At 34.5% G+C, this 15,894-nt stretch overlaps 1 protein-coding gene across 3 annotated transcripts in view; it reads right to left on the reverse strand.

Annotated features, from left to right (window-relative positions):
• Positions 1-15,894, reverse strand: part of LOC130902807 (zinc finger protein 1) — a 574,601-nt gene that overhangs the window by 7,650 nt on the left and 551,057 nt on the right. For all 3 annotated transcript variants that reach the window (XM_057815138.1, XM_057815139.1, XM_057815140.1), the window contains 3 exons: positions 14,646-14,959; positions 3,339-3,479; positions 369-2,265 (listed from right to left, as the gene is read on the reverse strand). In XM_057815138.1, coding sequence (XP_057671121.1) covers positions 369-2,265; positions 3,339-3,479; positions 14,646-14,959 — 2,352 coding nt within the window. The remainder of the gene's footprint in view (positions 1-368; positions 2,266-3,338; positions 3,480-14,645; positions 14,960-15,894) is intronic.

The following is a 15,894-nucleotide window of genomic DNA, read 5'->3' on the forward strand; positions in this document are numbered from 1 at the left end:
AGATTAAATCAGGGTTCAGCAAATGCTGTTTTCTGTCAATACACTAAATAAATTACAGTACAGTAAGACCCCCCTTAACGCTGTTTCGGTTTAACGCTCTTTTATTTCAATCCCGGGATTTTCCAAAATCGTGATATAAATCGACCTTTTTGTCGATATTAACATCCCCAATGGATGACTAGTTTCGACGTTATTACGTCTCATCAGAGCAGTTTAACAACCCACGTGTGAATATAGAATAAATCGCAAAGACTAGTGTCGAAAAGTTGTAAGAGGCACCTCGCGAGAGTCTGTAGCTTTTTTGATATGTACGTTATATTTCAAGATAAATTGAAAAAAAAAATGACAAAAAAAAAGAGTTTTCTTACCTGAATGTTCATATTTATGTCTCGCCAATGAACTCTGTTTGGAGAAAGCCTTATCACATTGATTACAAGTAAATTGTCCTTCTGCTTCAAGATCCTGGTTACCCAAAACTGGACTGCCGAGACCTTTGAGAACGAATTGCGACATTTTACTCCTACCGGCATTGGAATGTTCGTCCTCTGCGAAATCATTAGACGCGTCTCTTCCGTCTGTCCAAGATCTTTTTTCATTGGGACTCATAGTGGATATTCTATTACTAATCAGCTGTGACAAACTCGGTAAATCGGTTCCTCTGAATTGCATTAATTGATCCATAGGAACTAATCCCATACCGGGTAAACCGAGTTTGTGAGCAGGTTGAGCCAAAATTTGAGCTAATCGGCTACTGTTGAATTCTAAAGGTGATGGAGATCTCCTTGGTTCGGAAGAATTGGAGTTTTGGTAATGGTTTAGGAAAGGTAAATAAGGAGTGGGACTTCTGGAGGTTTTCCTACTCAAATTAACGACTTCGTCATTTATATCTGATAAAGGCCTATTAGGAGAACTGGAAGGAGATGATTCAGCTGAAACTTCTCTTTTAATGGAAAGATCGAGAGGTTGTTCGGAAATATATTGGTTTGGAGACATGGTCATATGTGTTTTTGTAGGTAAATTATATCGAGGAGACGATGGTAATGGACTGTACGGCACTTGTATCAATTTCCCTTCTCTTCTATCTCTAGCTCTAGTATTCTGGAACCACACTTGAACTACTCGAACTGAAAAATTTAACCGCGTGGCAATTTTTTCCAAGTCTTCCCGTTTCGGTCTAGGATTCACTTGGTAGTGGTCTTTGAGTACTTTGAGTTGTTCGTCGGAAATTAAAGATCTAACTCGAACTTTTCTTCCGTCCTCCGAGACATGATCGGTAGTGGTGAATGATTCAGAATCGATTTCATCATTCGTGTTATAATTTCTGTCGTAGTCTTGGTCTTCGCCGCTGATGCTGCCGTTGTGTGCGTCTTCCGATTTGGTAGTAAAGGCGCCTTCTAATTTCGCTGCTAAGCCTTCGCTTTTAACGTCTTCGCATTCGTGTTGTTCTAAATGTTGTTGCGAGTCGAAATTTTTATTACAATTCGTACATTTCAATGTTGGTTTGGGTGATTGAACGGAAGTAACACTTTGACATTCGCTAGATGTGTCTGACGACATTTTTTGCATGTTGGCTTGCAGAAGTTCTTTAGTGACGGTAGCGTTTACGGTTTCTAATATTCTCTTTACTGCTTCTAAATCTCCGGTGTTCGTTTGATTATCGCTATTTGGTTTCGTTTCGCTTTCTTGTTCTCCGTCCTCGTCCATTATTAAATCGCCACTTTCGTTGTTGTCAGAATGGTTACTGGAATTTTCTAAGTTTGGATTGGTTTCGTTTTGTCTAGTACTATCACAGTTTTCGATGAAAGATGGTCTCGCAGGACTCTGACTTGGTTGGTGTTGCTGGTGTTGCTGAAGTTGTTCTAAAATGTGGGTTAACGATGGCATTGAGTACGAAGTCATAGCATGAGCGTTTAGAAGACTAGGAGGTCCTATAAAACAAGGAGGAATCCCAGAATTTTGTAAAAAAGCCACTGCTGCTTCTGGATATTTAGGAAGTATAGACAAGTAAGAATTATGGTTAGGGCTAGTTGCTATGTTATTATTTATAGGACTTATGTTGGACCTCTTTGGTCCTCTTAAATTTTGCTGAGTATTCTTATCTAATAGTGCGTTGCTGGGAGGTGCTCTAGTTCTGCCCAATTTAACGTTCATCACCAAACACTTTTTTGATGTCATGTGACTAGAATATGATCCCGAATGAGAAAAACGCTTTCCGCAGTTGCCACATTCGAAAGGTTTCTCCCCACTATGGATTCTAATATGTTCCTACGACAAAATAAAATTTTATTGACTAGTTTAACTTTGTGCCGATTTTAATTGTTTATTAGACACCGCTTACAAAGGTACTTGCAAGTTCTTGATATAAAAAAATAATAGATTTAATAAAAACATTGAGAAATTGTCTGTTTGATGATTACGACGTTATCGTTGCCGGTAACGTAGCGTGTACTGTTATAATACAGATTTTATTTATTAGTAAGTGAATGAAACTCAATTACTATTAAATATTAAAATAAGTTAAATATGAATTTTAGTTACATTAAAATAATCCTGACAACAGAAATTATTAGATCTCGCAGGATCGTCAAAACGATCGTCGAATTTCTTGGCATCATAAAAATAACTTTATCAGATGTTTTAACCGTGTTATTTTTACATCCTGGTACAAAACACGATTTATAAACCATTTTTCTAATTAATCAAAATTCAGTGTTTATTTTATACCTATAACGTCACGTAATATGACGACCTTACTGAAATGTTTAAACTACCAACAAAATTTTTGAATTTTCAATAATTTTTTCCCTATATTTATTAATCAAAGAATTAAACAAAAATAATAATAAAAGTTGTTATAAACTACCACAAACTATTTTTTTCTCACTACCCTATTAAGAAAATTTCGAACGAAAAAATCGATGAATATCTATTTGGGTTTAGAGAGTATTTACTTTGTGTCATATGTTCAGTGTTTATTTTATTCCTATGACGTCACGTAATAAGACAGCTTTACTGAAATGTTTAAACTACCAACAAAATTTTTCAATTTCAATTTGGGTTTAGAGAATCATGTAGTACCACTGATCAAATATTCACAGTAAAGCAAATCATGGGAAGATGATACGAACATCCATAACTACACAAACAGAAACTAAGCGTCCAAAAAGGCTAAAATTTTACTTTGTCAACGCATCAATTTCTGTCATTTTCAGCTTGTGATAGAAAACTTTTCACACAAACCTCGTATAAATAACGTCAGAAAGAACGGAATGATCAGGTTGGGGTACTACAGTTTTAAAGCAATAACGTTTTAAGATAGAAATGTAGAAAAGGCTTACCTTGAGATGGTGCTTGAATTTGAAAGCTTTTTCGCACTCTGTACATTTGAATTTTCTCAGTACTGCACTTTCGTCATGGCTAATCATATGTCTTTGAAGACGGTAGACGTTGGCAAAAGTTTTATTGCAAACTTTACAGGACTGAAATAGAAAAAACTGATTCAATTTCGTACTGAACCTACCAAGATCGTAACGATTTATCATCCCTAGAAGGGTGATTTGAAACACTGTGGTTTGTCCTTTAAATAATTTTAGTAAATATATTTAAATATAAGTTTTGTATTCCATCCTGTATAAGTGATACTTAACACTATTTTAAGAATTCCTGGAATATCGATTAGATTTTTTATTTTGTGTTCGAGTTTCGGAGGTATTTCCTTACAATGTTAAGGATCGGAGAGCACTAAACTACTTACTTCCTAACCTTAACACATTTTTGGATTTTCTTATAAATTCTAAACATAAACCTATACCTGGTTTTATGTGATGTGATTATTTCTCGTCTTCGAAATGAAATGTGATGAAACGTGAAGAAAATTCAATATGTGATATATGTAATAGACAGTTAGTCCTCATAGAATGTCCAAAGACCAATTGTACATTTGATTTGATCTACCATAGGCGTAGATACCCCATTTTATAAATTTATTATTTTTATAAATACTTTTAAACGATTTAAAAGGCAATCGAATAATTATAAATTATAAATTGGATGGCCGTAATTTATACAGATGCACTTAATTGTAGTCCTACTTGGAAAAATCATTATTATACTTCGTTGACTTGCTACAACTGAATTTTAAATTATAGAACGTAAATTGATGAGTAAAATTAACCTACCGGTAAGGGTGTATGGTTTAAACAGGGTACCAGACGTGAACTGAACCCTTTTTGTACCCCATTCGTCTGTTAGAAGTTCGGTAGTCTTTTATCTGACGCAAATAATCTTGTCGCCATCGAACTATCCTTGACGATTCGGTTATTGCCATTTTTATCAGTTTTTTGCTTATCGCAGACTATCTGGCAGGAATATTTCGAAGAAATTTTGTACATACAACTTCGGCCAATAGAAATGCATTTATGTTTAATATGGTAAACAGTGGAGATAATAAGTCCACGTGGACCGACGGTTTGTTAGATATTTACTAAATTTTATAGGGGGGTAAATATTATTTTTAATTTCTTGGTTTTTTAGTACGATTGTATCAACAGAATTTGTATACAGGCTCTTAATACCACGATATTATCACCAAGTGTTAAATCCACAAGAGTCTCAGTATATTTTATTTATCACTAATTCGTTTTAGGTGTCGAAATTGTTTATATGTTAATTAATATTTCTAATTTATAACCACGCGATGTGAAGGTGACTCTTAAAAAAGTAACAGATATGGAACGGATTTCAAAGAGTGGTGTCAGTCTGTTTCTTACTCATCTTTCATCTCAAATATTTTAACCTGCCTACTGCGTTTTCTCATGAATCGATTTTTATTCGTCTTGACATTCCGAGAAATGTTTTTATCATCGTAGTGCAGAAACCACTTGATGTATCTCAATATACCTTTTTGCCATGAAAGGTAAAGTTACGCAGCATATTGTAGCAATTAAATTTCATATAAACAAACACACAGAGTGGTTTGTGAAAAAAAAAACTAGCGATCTAAATGCGCCTTATGACTAATGCAAACAGGCGCTTAACTTCCATTTAATGCGCTAATTTCAGTCGATTTAAACAGTGGCGCATCAAGTTGTATTCATTCAGGGTTGCCAGACGTCCCGAATTTCAAGCGGCACTCCCGTATTTTCCTAATTTGCCCTGCGTCCCGGAACAAAGTGAAACTGGCGGTGTTTGTCCCGTATTTTACTTTCACGAGTAACAAAATTTAAAAACTGAACCATCAAATCCTACTTTATCAGATTAGTTTGAAAATCAATATTAAAATTGGAGAAAAAGTTTATTTGATTTAGCGGGAAGCATTTATTGTGAGAAGCTTGTGATTAAGGTGATTCCAGGAGCTTGTTGCTTCAATTTCACGTGTTTGTCCCGTATTTTACTTTCACGACCGACAAATTAAAAAACGTAACTATCAAATCCTACTTTATCACATTAGTTTGGAAGTAAATATTCAAATTAGAGAAAAAGTTTATGATTAAGGTGAATCCAGGAGCTTGTTGCTTTAATTTCAATATATGCAGATCCCAGAATGTAACTCAGAAAACAAAGCGTAATTTCAAATAAAAGTAAAACACTTTTACAAAGGATTTATAAAGCAAACAAAATTGTCACACTTTAGAAGAAAATGACGAAACAATCGATTAGAGCTTAGATCGGACCTTTTGTTATTGAAGGAACGGTTAATCAGCATATTTACTTACAAATCCTGCAAACATTCGACAGACTTGTTTCTTTTATATCACGAAAGTGATGTAATGACAACATAGAGCCAGGATGAGGAATGATATCGAAAAATAAACAGAAGGTAGACCTATTATGGAAGGAAGAAGAAGAAAAGCTCACGTAGCAGTACATGCAGCTTTTGGACAATTCCTAAATACTTAAAAATAGGAGACGGATTTTTCAAAAATAGAGGGACGTTCGTTAAGTTCTTTGTGGACTGGACGATTTTTCAAAAATAGTTGAGAAAGAGGGACGTTCGTTGGGTTCTTTGTGGTTTGAAAGAGGACATTATTCATTTCTGAGAAGGGATTTATAAGACTCCTCAGCAGGGCTAGAGTTGTGATGGATGGTAGAATCATGTGTACTGCATAGTATGACAAACAAAATAAATAAAAAAGAAAAAACGCTCGACAAATGAATGGTTCTTCGCAGAATGCGGGTACAACTGTTACACAATTGCTTGACGATGACCATTTGGTGAGCCGATTCGATTCATCAGGTTATAGGAACACCGCAGTAAACGTGAAACACCGACTATTCAAAAATGGAAATACCACGGACGTTACATTCTGTTGGTTATATATTAAAAATTATTTCTCACGCTGATGAAATCATATAGTCTATAATATTTTCCAAATAAGATCGCGATGCTTGTAGAAAAAAAAAATCGATAACTGGATGCTAACCACGGTCTTATATACAGTAACGCGGCTCTTATACTGCTAGGGATTTAAGTGAAGTGTTTGAAATAACCATGCGGTGGCGCGGCTATCTAGGGATGGATACTAAAACAAACTACTTTTCTATAACAATTCATCATTTAATAGAAGACTGCGAGCCTAGGGGGCGACTTGGCGGGTGGGTTGAAAAACGAGTAGTGTTTTGGGTATCTAGATATCTTGTCTATGTACGTCCTAAAACACGTTTCCGTCACTATTATAGTATTTTTGGAGTAGCGGTTTGAAACGAACGCGTTTTTTTCTCAACATGTGTGACGGAAACAAATTGGGGATAATTCTCTATGTCGTGCGCGTGTTTTTGAGTAGTTTAAGCGCTTTAGTAAGGACCGAAATAACAAATCAAAATTCAAGCCAATGTTGATCGTTTTTTTCGACGTATGACTCAATGGATTCCAGAAGGTCAGACTGTCAATCAGACTTACCAGTTGTCAGTTTTAGGAAAATTGCGAAAACGAGTTTGTTAAAAACGGCCCGATTTTGCACCAGGACAACTCACCTGCCCATAACGCGCTATCTGTACTCGCAAACCCACTGTACTCACTAGATTTGGCACCGTGCGACTTTTTGCTTTGAAAGGGACCCGATTTGAGTCGATGGAAGTGGTTAAGCAAAAAACGGCATAGCTCCTAAAGGCTCTTACCAAAGAAGACTTCCAGCACTGCTTCGATCAATGGAAAAAAATTATGGAAAGGTGTGCGGTGAGGGGAGTATATTGAAGGGGAGCATTCGAATGTAGAATATTTTTTATAATAAAACCCTTTATCAGTCTTGTTATTTAGCCAAACCTACTAGTCTGTAGCGATTTAACTTTATTTTAGAATCTTCGTCCACATCATCACAATCATCTGCTAGTTACTAATACATCAAAATGATTTTGTTCGAGGGCCAATGAATAATTTTAATAAAGCTGCTTCTAGTATGTATTTAACTTTGCGACTCATAAATAATACATTGCAAGTGCTGGAAAACCAGGAGAACATAATTAATTTTGAAAAACGTTCAGAGTTAATAGCCTTCAAATCATCCTGTGCTCCACCACTGGTAGTAGATGATTGAAGCCTTGTCTAGGTTATAGCGAAGTTATTAGAACGATCTATGATGTGGTTCTTTGTTTTAGTAAATTTATAATTTCAGTTTAGCAGATTTTTTTTACGTTGGGTTCGTTTTAATAACGATCAATTAGGAATGTCGCCGTCTCTGTTCGACAATTGAACAAAGAACAGAAAAACAACGCGCATCATTACAACCATCACCGTACCACAGCATTTCAAGTAAACTCTTTCACACGCTACGTATTTTACACATGTGGTGTTTCTCTCTCTTTTTTTTGTTATTATTTTTTTGAACCCGCCTGTCAGCTAGCGAGTCGGATATCTTTCGGCCACTCCGTTGGGTGCGATAATTAAAGCTCTTATTTCAAGATATGAAATGTATAAGGCGTAAAAATAGATCTTTACCGGCTCCATTGCTTTTTGCCTCCCAACTTATTACAATCTAATAAAATAACACGGAGAACGGAACGCGGACTCGTTTGGAAATAAATTTTCTAGAGATATGGATGGGTTTTAATTATTTTTAACTTCTAGATTTAATTGTAAAGAACTATACAGAGAACTATACAAAGAATTTTACAGATTCCACGATGTCAATTTAATAAAAACGTTAAGACCGAGAAGATCATCAAATCGAATCATGATTTAGGGTTGACTGACGTCTAGATAGGCGATGTCGTTCCCATTTTTGGGTGTGTTTGAATAAACTTTGTATCAAGAGCAATAAGGTAACAAAATGGAATATTCACATGTTTGATGGAATTTGGTATTATTTGTTTAACTTGAAGTGCTACTTAGTGCAATAAATCAGACAATATGCGCTAACTTTCTGAACTAAAAAGGACATAATTTATAAAAAAATACTATTTTGTAATACCTGAGTGATTAATTTCATGATTTTGCCGAAGAAAATTATAAATTCCAAAATATTTTAACAAATTTAAACAACGAAGTTTAGCTGTGCAATTAGAATTAAAAAATATTTGTTAAATCTGAAGGTGATGTAATTTTGCTTTCGATTTTCACCTATTTTGATAATTTTAGTCCTAATATCTGCTGGAGTCGGATTTCCCGGGGCAGTCCCGATTTCCATTTCCTTATCCAATGTCTTGCCTTGTCTGCCCCAGGGATACAAACTCTCCCGGATTTGGGAGTTAAGCAGTAAAAATTTAACACGAGAATTAATACATTGCTACTAAATCAAAATCATTTTCAATAATCTGCCTTCTAGAGAAAGAGTTCTTGGACTACAATGGCAAGAGCTTGTCAGACATGTACCAGCAAGTGGCTGTCATTACGGATAGCCCTTGAGAAGATTTTAAAATTTTTATCCGCGCTTGTTCCGTATTTTCTCTCTTTTGCGTTTAAACAACTGCTTGGCTAAGAAGATTTCAACCAAAAACATTTTCTTGCTTATATAAGCGCTACCATAGAAAAAGCAAATAGACTTCTTCAGAGAATTAAAACGCTACTGAATTGAAAGAACAATTTTTTGGTTCCCACCGGAGGATGGGAAGAATCTAGCAGATGTAGACGTTGACTTCAGCAATGATAAGAATTAGATGCTTTTCCGTTTCCGTAGATTATCTATTCGACATGGCATTGATTTTTGTCTAATCCTTAACAAGATAATTGCCATACTTAACCAAAAAAAAAAAAATGGGAAAACTAGTGACTGATGAAAAATGAAGAAAATACTGCACTGTTTTCTTTTTCTTTTGGTTCATTTGTTACTTTTTGTGATTATAAAATCTCATTCATTGATTTAGTGTCGCGGATTTCTGTGTCTCGCAGTTGGCCACCCTGCTTTGTATAAATTCAGGATGATCATGAATAAACAAGAACAGTTTTCACAAAACTGTATCTACTTGTTTTGATTATTAACAAAAAAAAGCTTGCATATTTTGTAAGTACCCAGCACTATAAAGATTTATATGTATATCTTTAAAAACGTATCCAAACGGACACCTGGTGTTTATAAATAAGAGATTGTGTTGAAGAAAACTTCGTCTTTACCTGTTTAAAACACCAAATTCAGCATTAAGATTAATAAAGTTCCTAGTTTCTCATTTCAGCTACGTTAGGTATTTTCTCGACAAACATTCCAGAAATAAAAACAAATCTGATATGAACGATAACCATTGACTCAGTTTCGGCGGCATTTTTTCCATATATTCAATGTCATATCATTGTTTGTATATACCTAAATTTTTAAAATGAAAATTTCTATGATAATTACCCAACGATTTTTTTTTTAATTTCTTGCGACATAGAAAAAAATATCAGAGGTTATCGTTCACGGTAATATTAAATTGATTAACGTTGAAGCTTTCAATAAAAGTTCAGAGTTCAATATTCCCTGATATGTAGCAGTTAGTTCTTTGTAACGTTGAAGGAAGTAATTTATTATTCAAATAAATATGTATATTGTTTTAATTATATCTAGATAAAAAAAATATCGAATTGTTGGTTCATTGGTATATTATAGTGTTTTAACAAAAAAAATATTAACTACTACCACTATAACAGATTGTGCAAATTGAACAAATTTTGAAAGATATTTGACAGGTGTTTCAAGAAACAAACAAGTTCCTAAGAACTCAATCTTAAAGCATATTTTATAATTTAATTCGTGCCGTTTGATAAGAGATGGCGTAATTTATATAATATTACATCGTTCCAATATTCCGAACCTACGATAATTTTTTTTTCATTCAAATATGTCAAACTTTGATCCTGAAAAAGTGTTTTTGCGGGGAGTTCTTCTTCGTTACTTTAATATGGAAGTTAGTAAAGTATTTTAGTGGAAGTTTATGATGAACGTGCTGAACGAACGTACCAAAAGTGGTTTGCACAATTTAAAAGTGCTGATTTTGGCTTGGAAGACGATGAACGTCCTGGGCAGCCAAAAATGTTTGAAGATGAAGAACTGGAAGCATTACTCGATGAAGATTGTTGATAAATACCAGAAGAGCTCGCAGAATCTTTGAGTATCACTGAAGCAGCCATTTCAAAACGTTTAAAAGCAGCTCGATATACTCAAAAGCAAGGAAATTGGGTTCCACATGAACTCAAGCCGAGACACGTCGAAAGGCGTGGAACGCCACAGAAGGAAGTCATTTTTGCATCGGATTGTTGCTGGTGATTAAATATGGATCCATTACGACAACCCCAAGCGCAAAAAATCGTATATGAGATTCGGCAGACCAGCCAATTCAACGGCAAAGCCGAATATCCATGTCGCGAAAGGTAATGCTTTCGATTTGGTGGGATCAGAAGGGTGTGCTGTATTAAGAGATGCTAAATCCGGGAGAAAGCATCAATGGAGAACGCTACCGAGCACAATTAATCCGTTTGAAGAGAGCAGTAGCCGAAAAACGCCCAGACACGAGGCAATAATTTTCCATAATGACAACGCTCGGCCCCACGTTGCTATTCCGGTTAAGAACTATTTGGAAAATAGTGGATGGGAAGTTTTACCTCACCCGCCTTATAGCCCAGACCTTGGCCCTTCTGACTACCATTTGTTCCGGTCGATGCAGAGCGCCCTCACTGGAAAACGGTTCACATCAGAGCAAGATATCAAAAATTGGCTTGATTCATTCTTGGCTGCCAGTTCGTTGGGGATAGGATACACAAATTTCCAGAAAAAGTGGAAAAGGTTATCAAACGATCTAAATATTTCCTACTTGAGATAATACGAGTTTTCAGGCTACCTCTTATAACCATGGGCTGTACAGAACAATAGGGTGTCCCAGAAATTGCACGCCAGGCTGACACGGGAGGTAGATCAGCTTTAGATCTATCAAATAAAAGCAACATGACCTCAGTAAAAGTTTTTTAGTTTTCGAGATATTAACACTTTTAGGTTTTTTCAGAAAATCTCTACTTTTTGCCCTATTTTTGTCTGTTATGGGCATAAAAAACCTCTAATTTATAATTCTATGAATATTATACCATTTTTAAAGAGCACTAAGTAGGCTAGTTTTTAAGAACATTTTCTGACTCAATCTGGTACATTTTTTTTTCACAGTCGCTAACCAAATTTTAGTTAAGAATTATAAATTAGAGGTTTTTTATGCCCATAACAGACAAAAATAGGGCAAAAAGTAGAGATTTTCTGAAAAAACCTAAAAGTGTTAATATCTCGAAAACTAAAAAACTTTTACTGAGGTCATGTTGCTTTTATTTGATAGATCTAAAGCTGATCTACCTCCCGTGTCAGCCTGGCGTGCAATTTCTGGGACACCCTGTAGATAAATGCGGGTTTTATTTTTTTAACATTACATCTTCTAAATGTTGGCCGTTACGTCGGACACATTCTCGATATTTCTTGCCACTCGCTGGAGAAGTGCCGCCATTGACGATATTTTCTTTCAGTTCAAAGATTATCACCGGACTTGTTTCGTATAATTTATTTTGGAGATACCCCCATAGAAAAAAGGCCATGGGGGTAAGATCCGGGGACTTGGGTGGCCAAGGGATCTCGCCGAAACGGCTTATCAATTTTCTAAGGGAAGAAATCACGAAGCAGCGCCATGGTCTCCCTATAAGTGAAGGCAGGATGTTGGAAATAAGCAGCACCGTCTAAGGAAATTGACGATTTCCAATAAAATAGAATCCAACTATTCCCTTGCTTGACAATGCACATCAAACCGTCACTTTCGGACTGTGAAATAGCCGTTGATGTTTTAAGCGGAAGTTTTATCTTTTAGAGGACCAATAACGACAATTTTGCTTGTTTCCTTATCCATTCAAATCACTCCAAAAGTGTGCGAAATCGCTCCAACATTTTTTTACAGAAATTTATACGCATATTATGATCATTAAGCTTAAACGCTTGCACAATTTGAATTTGAAATGAATAAAATTCAAGATCCTTATTCAATATTTCGTGCACTATAGTTTTTGGAAGCCCCAGCTAACGGACAGACGCGAATTATCGCGCAAATTCAATGTTTTCATTCGTTTTCGAAGACCTGCTGGATTCCGGAACGTTCGCACCCATGATCAAATCAATTGCACACGAATCATTGAAATAGGCTTCAATTGGAGGAAATGCTAGTTGTTCACCAAAAAAGGTTAGAATTTTTGTTTTATTTTAATTTAGAGAGACCGTAGGTTGTTTTCCACTCAGTAAGAAGGTACAAGTTGTGTAGTCTGAGCAGTAATTATTTCGATAAAATTATTAAATTTTCATCTATGTTCGAGAATTGAATCGATAGCGCTTTTTAAGTTTCTAAATAGTAAAAGCTTGATCCATAACAGTGATGTAGAATACATGGAAAATGTGATGGAATTTTCTTGGAAAAACACGTGCGTAGTATAAAGATTTAATGTTTTTCAGTAAATGTCATTTAATAGTTGTGTTCGCCTTTGATCTAATATTATATCTTCTAGGAAGATCAATAAAACGAGGTCTATTAACTTAAGTACAAAAGCTCTTATCAAATCAATCTATAATCGTAAACATTCCATTACAAATATTTCTTCAACAAAGCACTTTCACGATTACTTTTTATTAGTGTCAAAAGTCACTCGTTGCTCTTAATTGTGTAGAATTTTAAATTTCTTGGCTTGATTAGTGTTTGACTCGTATTAATGTAGAGGTTATGGGGGCTCAGGTCAATTGTTGTGTTTACGTAACATTTTAACGTTAATTTCACCGTTAATACACTCACAAACGACGCGAGGAACAATTGTTTTGTCCTCCCATAGTCACAGCTGTGTCAAAAATTGTCTCTTATTAATAAGTGACGGCTTTTTTCAATTAACCTCTCTTGTTAAAATGATTAACGCAAACCTATTCGGTTTAAGATACATACTTGGTATTTCTCTTTCTCGTGCGACCTCAGACTTTGTACGAAGCGATAATATTATAAGAAACCTTTGCCACAGCAATTTATCCAATTTGAAATACTTGAGAACTTACACAGGACTGTAAATACGAAGAGTTAAAACTATCTGTATATCACAAAATACATATAGTAAAATCATGAAAATTTCTACGTTTAAGTTTTCCAATACGATCTTTTTAACTAAAATATTTTCAAAGATTGCCGACTTTGTTATTTTAAATGGAACATCCTGTATATCAATACATTTTTGAAATTTACGTAAAATTATAGTATACTTTTGTCTTAAAAACTTTTGTCGAAAAATGCATACCCCTGTATATCAATACATTTTTGAAATTTACGTAAAATTTTAGTATAATTTTGTCTAAGAACTTTTTTCGAAAAATGCATACCCCTGTATATCAATACATTTTTGAAATTTACGTAAAATTATAGTATAATTTTGTATAGAAACTTTTTTCGAAAAATGCATACTTTTTGAGTTATTAATTTTTTTGTAAAAAATTTGACCGTTGCAGACCTTTATAAATTATTTTTTCACGAGGATAAGAAAATGGTTTCTATTTGGATGATTTTAGCACAATCAAACGTATTTGGATTGAAAAATTTTTCATTTTATACAGGTTGTATAAAAATTGTTTAAAGTTTAACTTCATAAATATCAAATCTCTTTATTTTTTTAAATAAAACCACTCGGGTTTTTCTATTTTAATACATTCAAGGGTAAAAAATACTTTTTTATTTCTTAGTGCTTGTATAAACAAGTCAAAATAAAATTTAGACCACACATTTAATACCATGAATTTGCCTTATTTTTTACCCTTAGATCCTTAGGCTGGCCCTGTCCAAATATAATGGAATTTTAAAATTCAGCGAATTCGCACGGTATTTTTAATTTGTTTTTTGTAAATGGCGAACGCGCCTTTCATGAACTTTTCGTTCTAGAACTTTGTAGAATGCTATTTGTGGAATATAAATTTTAAGCTTATGTAGAGCAGTATGTTTGGTTTTAAATATTACCAATTAGTAAAAATAATCGCGGAAATTATCTAAGTTATATTTATAAGTAAATTATTATAAGTTAAGTGTATAAATAAATTAAGAACGTAAGAGATAGTGTTTATTAATTCACCCCACGATTAGAAAGAGTATAAATAAATACGAAAAACGTTACAAAATATTTAATAAAAGTCAAAGTAGCTAAAAAATCAAAATTTTTATTTTTAGAAACTACGATTGTAGAAAAAGATAAAACTCACCACTTGAGCATTGGGCGAATGTAGTAATTCGTGCTTTTCTAATTGGTCCTTGGAACTAAACGTCGTTGTACATTGTGAACATCCGAAAGGACCTCCGGTACCGACTAGAGTTGGCGTGGGGGACACGGCGCTGGGGGCAGTTAAGCTGATAGGTTCTGAAACGTTGGAAATCTCCATGTGACAGCATTCCACGTGCTCTTTGAGAGCTTGGAATGTTTGCATCCCTTTCTGGCATTGTGGACACTTTATGCAATAATCGGGGGATATAGGAGTGAGATCTTCTTCTTTTATAGTACCATTCGTGAGAGGAGAAGCTGCAAACAAAAAAATCAAAATTCAGTGAATTAAAAACAAAGTTGAGGTGCTGTCAGTTTTAATTATCATTAGCAGTTAAAGCATAGGCAAACAGCCCCAAGTTTCCCATCGTACATTATGGTGATTGAGATGAAAGTGTGTGAAAGATACCAGATTTGAAAGGTGTATAAGGATAATTTTTTTAGATCTTCATGGAAATTAGAGTAATTTAAAAAAAATCCGATAGGACAAAATCTGACAATGTTCAATGTAAAAAGAGCAGTTTTCTGATACTTTCCAGGCCGTTTTTAGAAAATCGAACACTTTGTTGAGAATGAATGCATCTGGTGGTGGTGGCATAAAGTTCAAAGTTTATTGGGAGAATTATGAATCTTCCAAACATGCAGGTGATACTTTAAAGTTAGAGCGATTTTTGCAAAATTTGAATAGATTTTTAACAGTTTCTTTGGAATGAATGAGTCTGTTTGGAGTTTCAATGGACAAAATTTAATAATGATTATGGTCTTTATGAAATATCCACGCGACTTTTCCAAGTTCGAGGAATTTATGGAAAGTTTGAAAACGTTTTCTATGAAATTCTGAAGAACCTAATAATTTTCCAATACATTTAAGGAAATTATCAAAATTTATGGAAAATTCATGCGATTACTCGGAGTCAAGCGATTTCTGGCAAGTTTGTTAACGTTCTGGAACTTCCTCTGGAAAATTTGAGAAATTCCTTGAGAAATTCCTCAAAAACAAAGTAACTTTCTGATTGATGCTGCAGCAATATCTTGAACATCAAATAATTTCAACATTTTCTTGAAAATAAATGGACACAATCTGATAATGTTCATATTTTTTCTTGGTATTTGATACAATTTGTAACATTCTCAGATATTTGAGCAGTTCCTCGAACACGGGGAGCTTTCTGGAAAATTCCAGCACTTTCACA

The sequence above is a fragment of the Diorhabda carinulata genome, chromosome X (genome assembly GCF_026250575.1).
Source record: "Diorhabda carinulata isolate Delta chromosome X, icDioCari1.1, whole genome shotgun sequence".
Taxonomy (NCBI): domain Eukaryota; kingdom Metazoa; phylum Arthropoda; class Insecta; order Coleoptera; family Chrysomelidae; genus Diorhabda; species Diorhabda carinulata.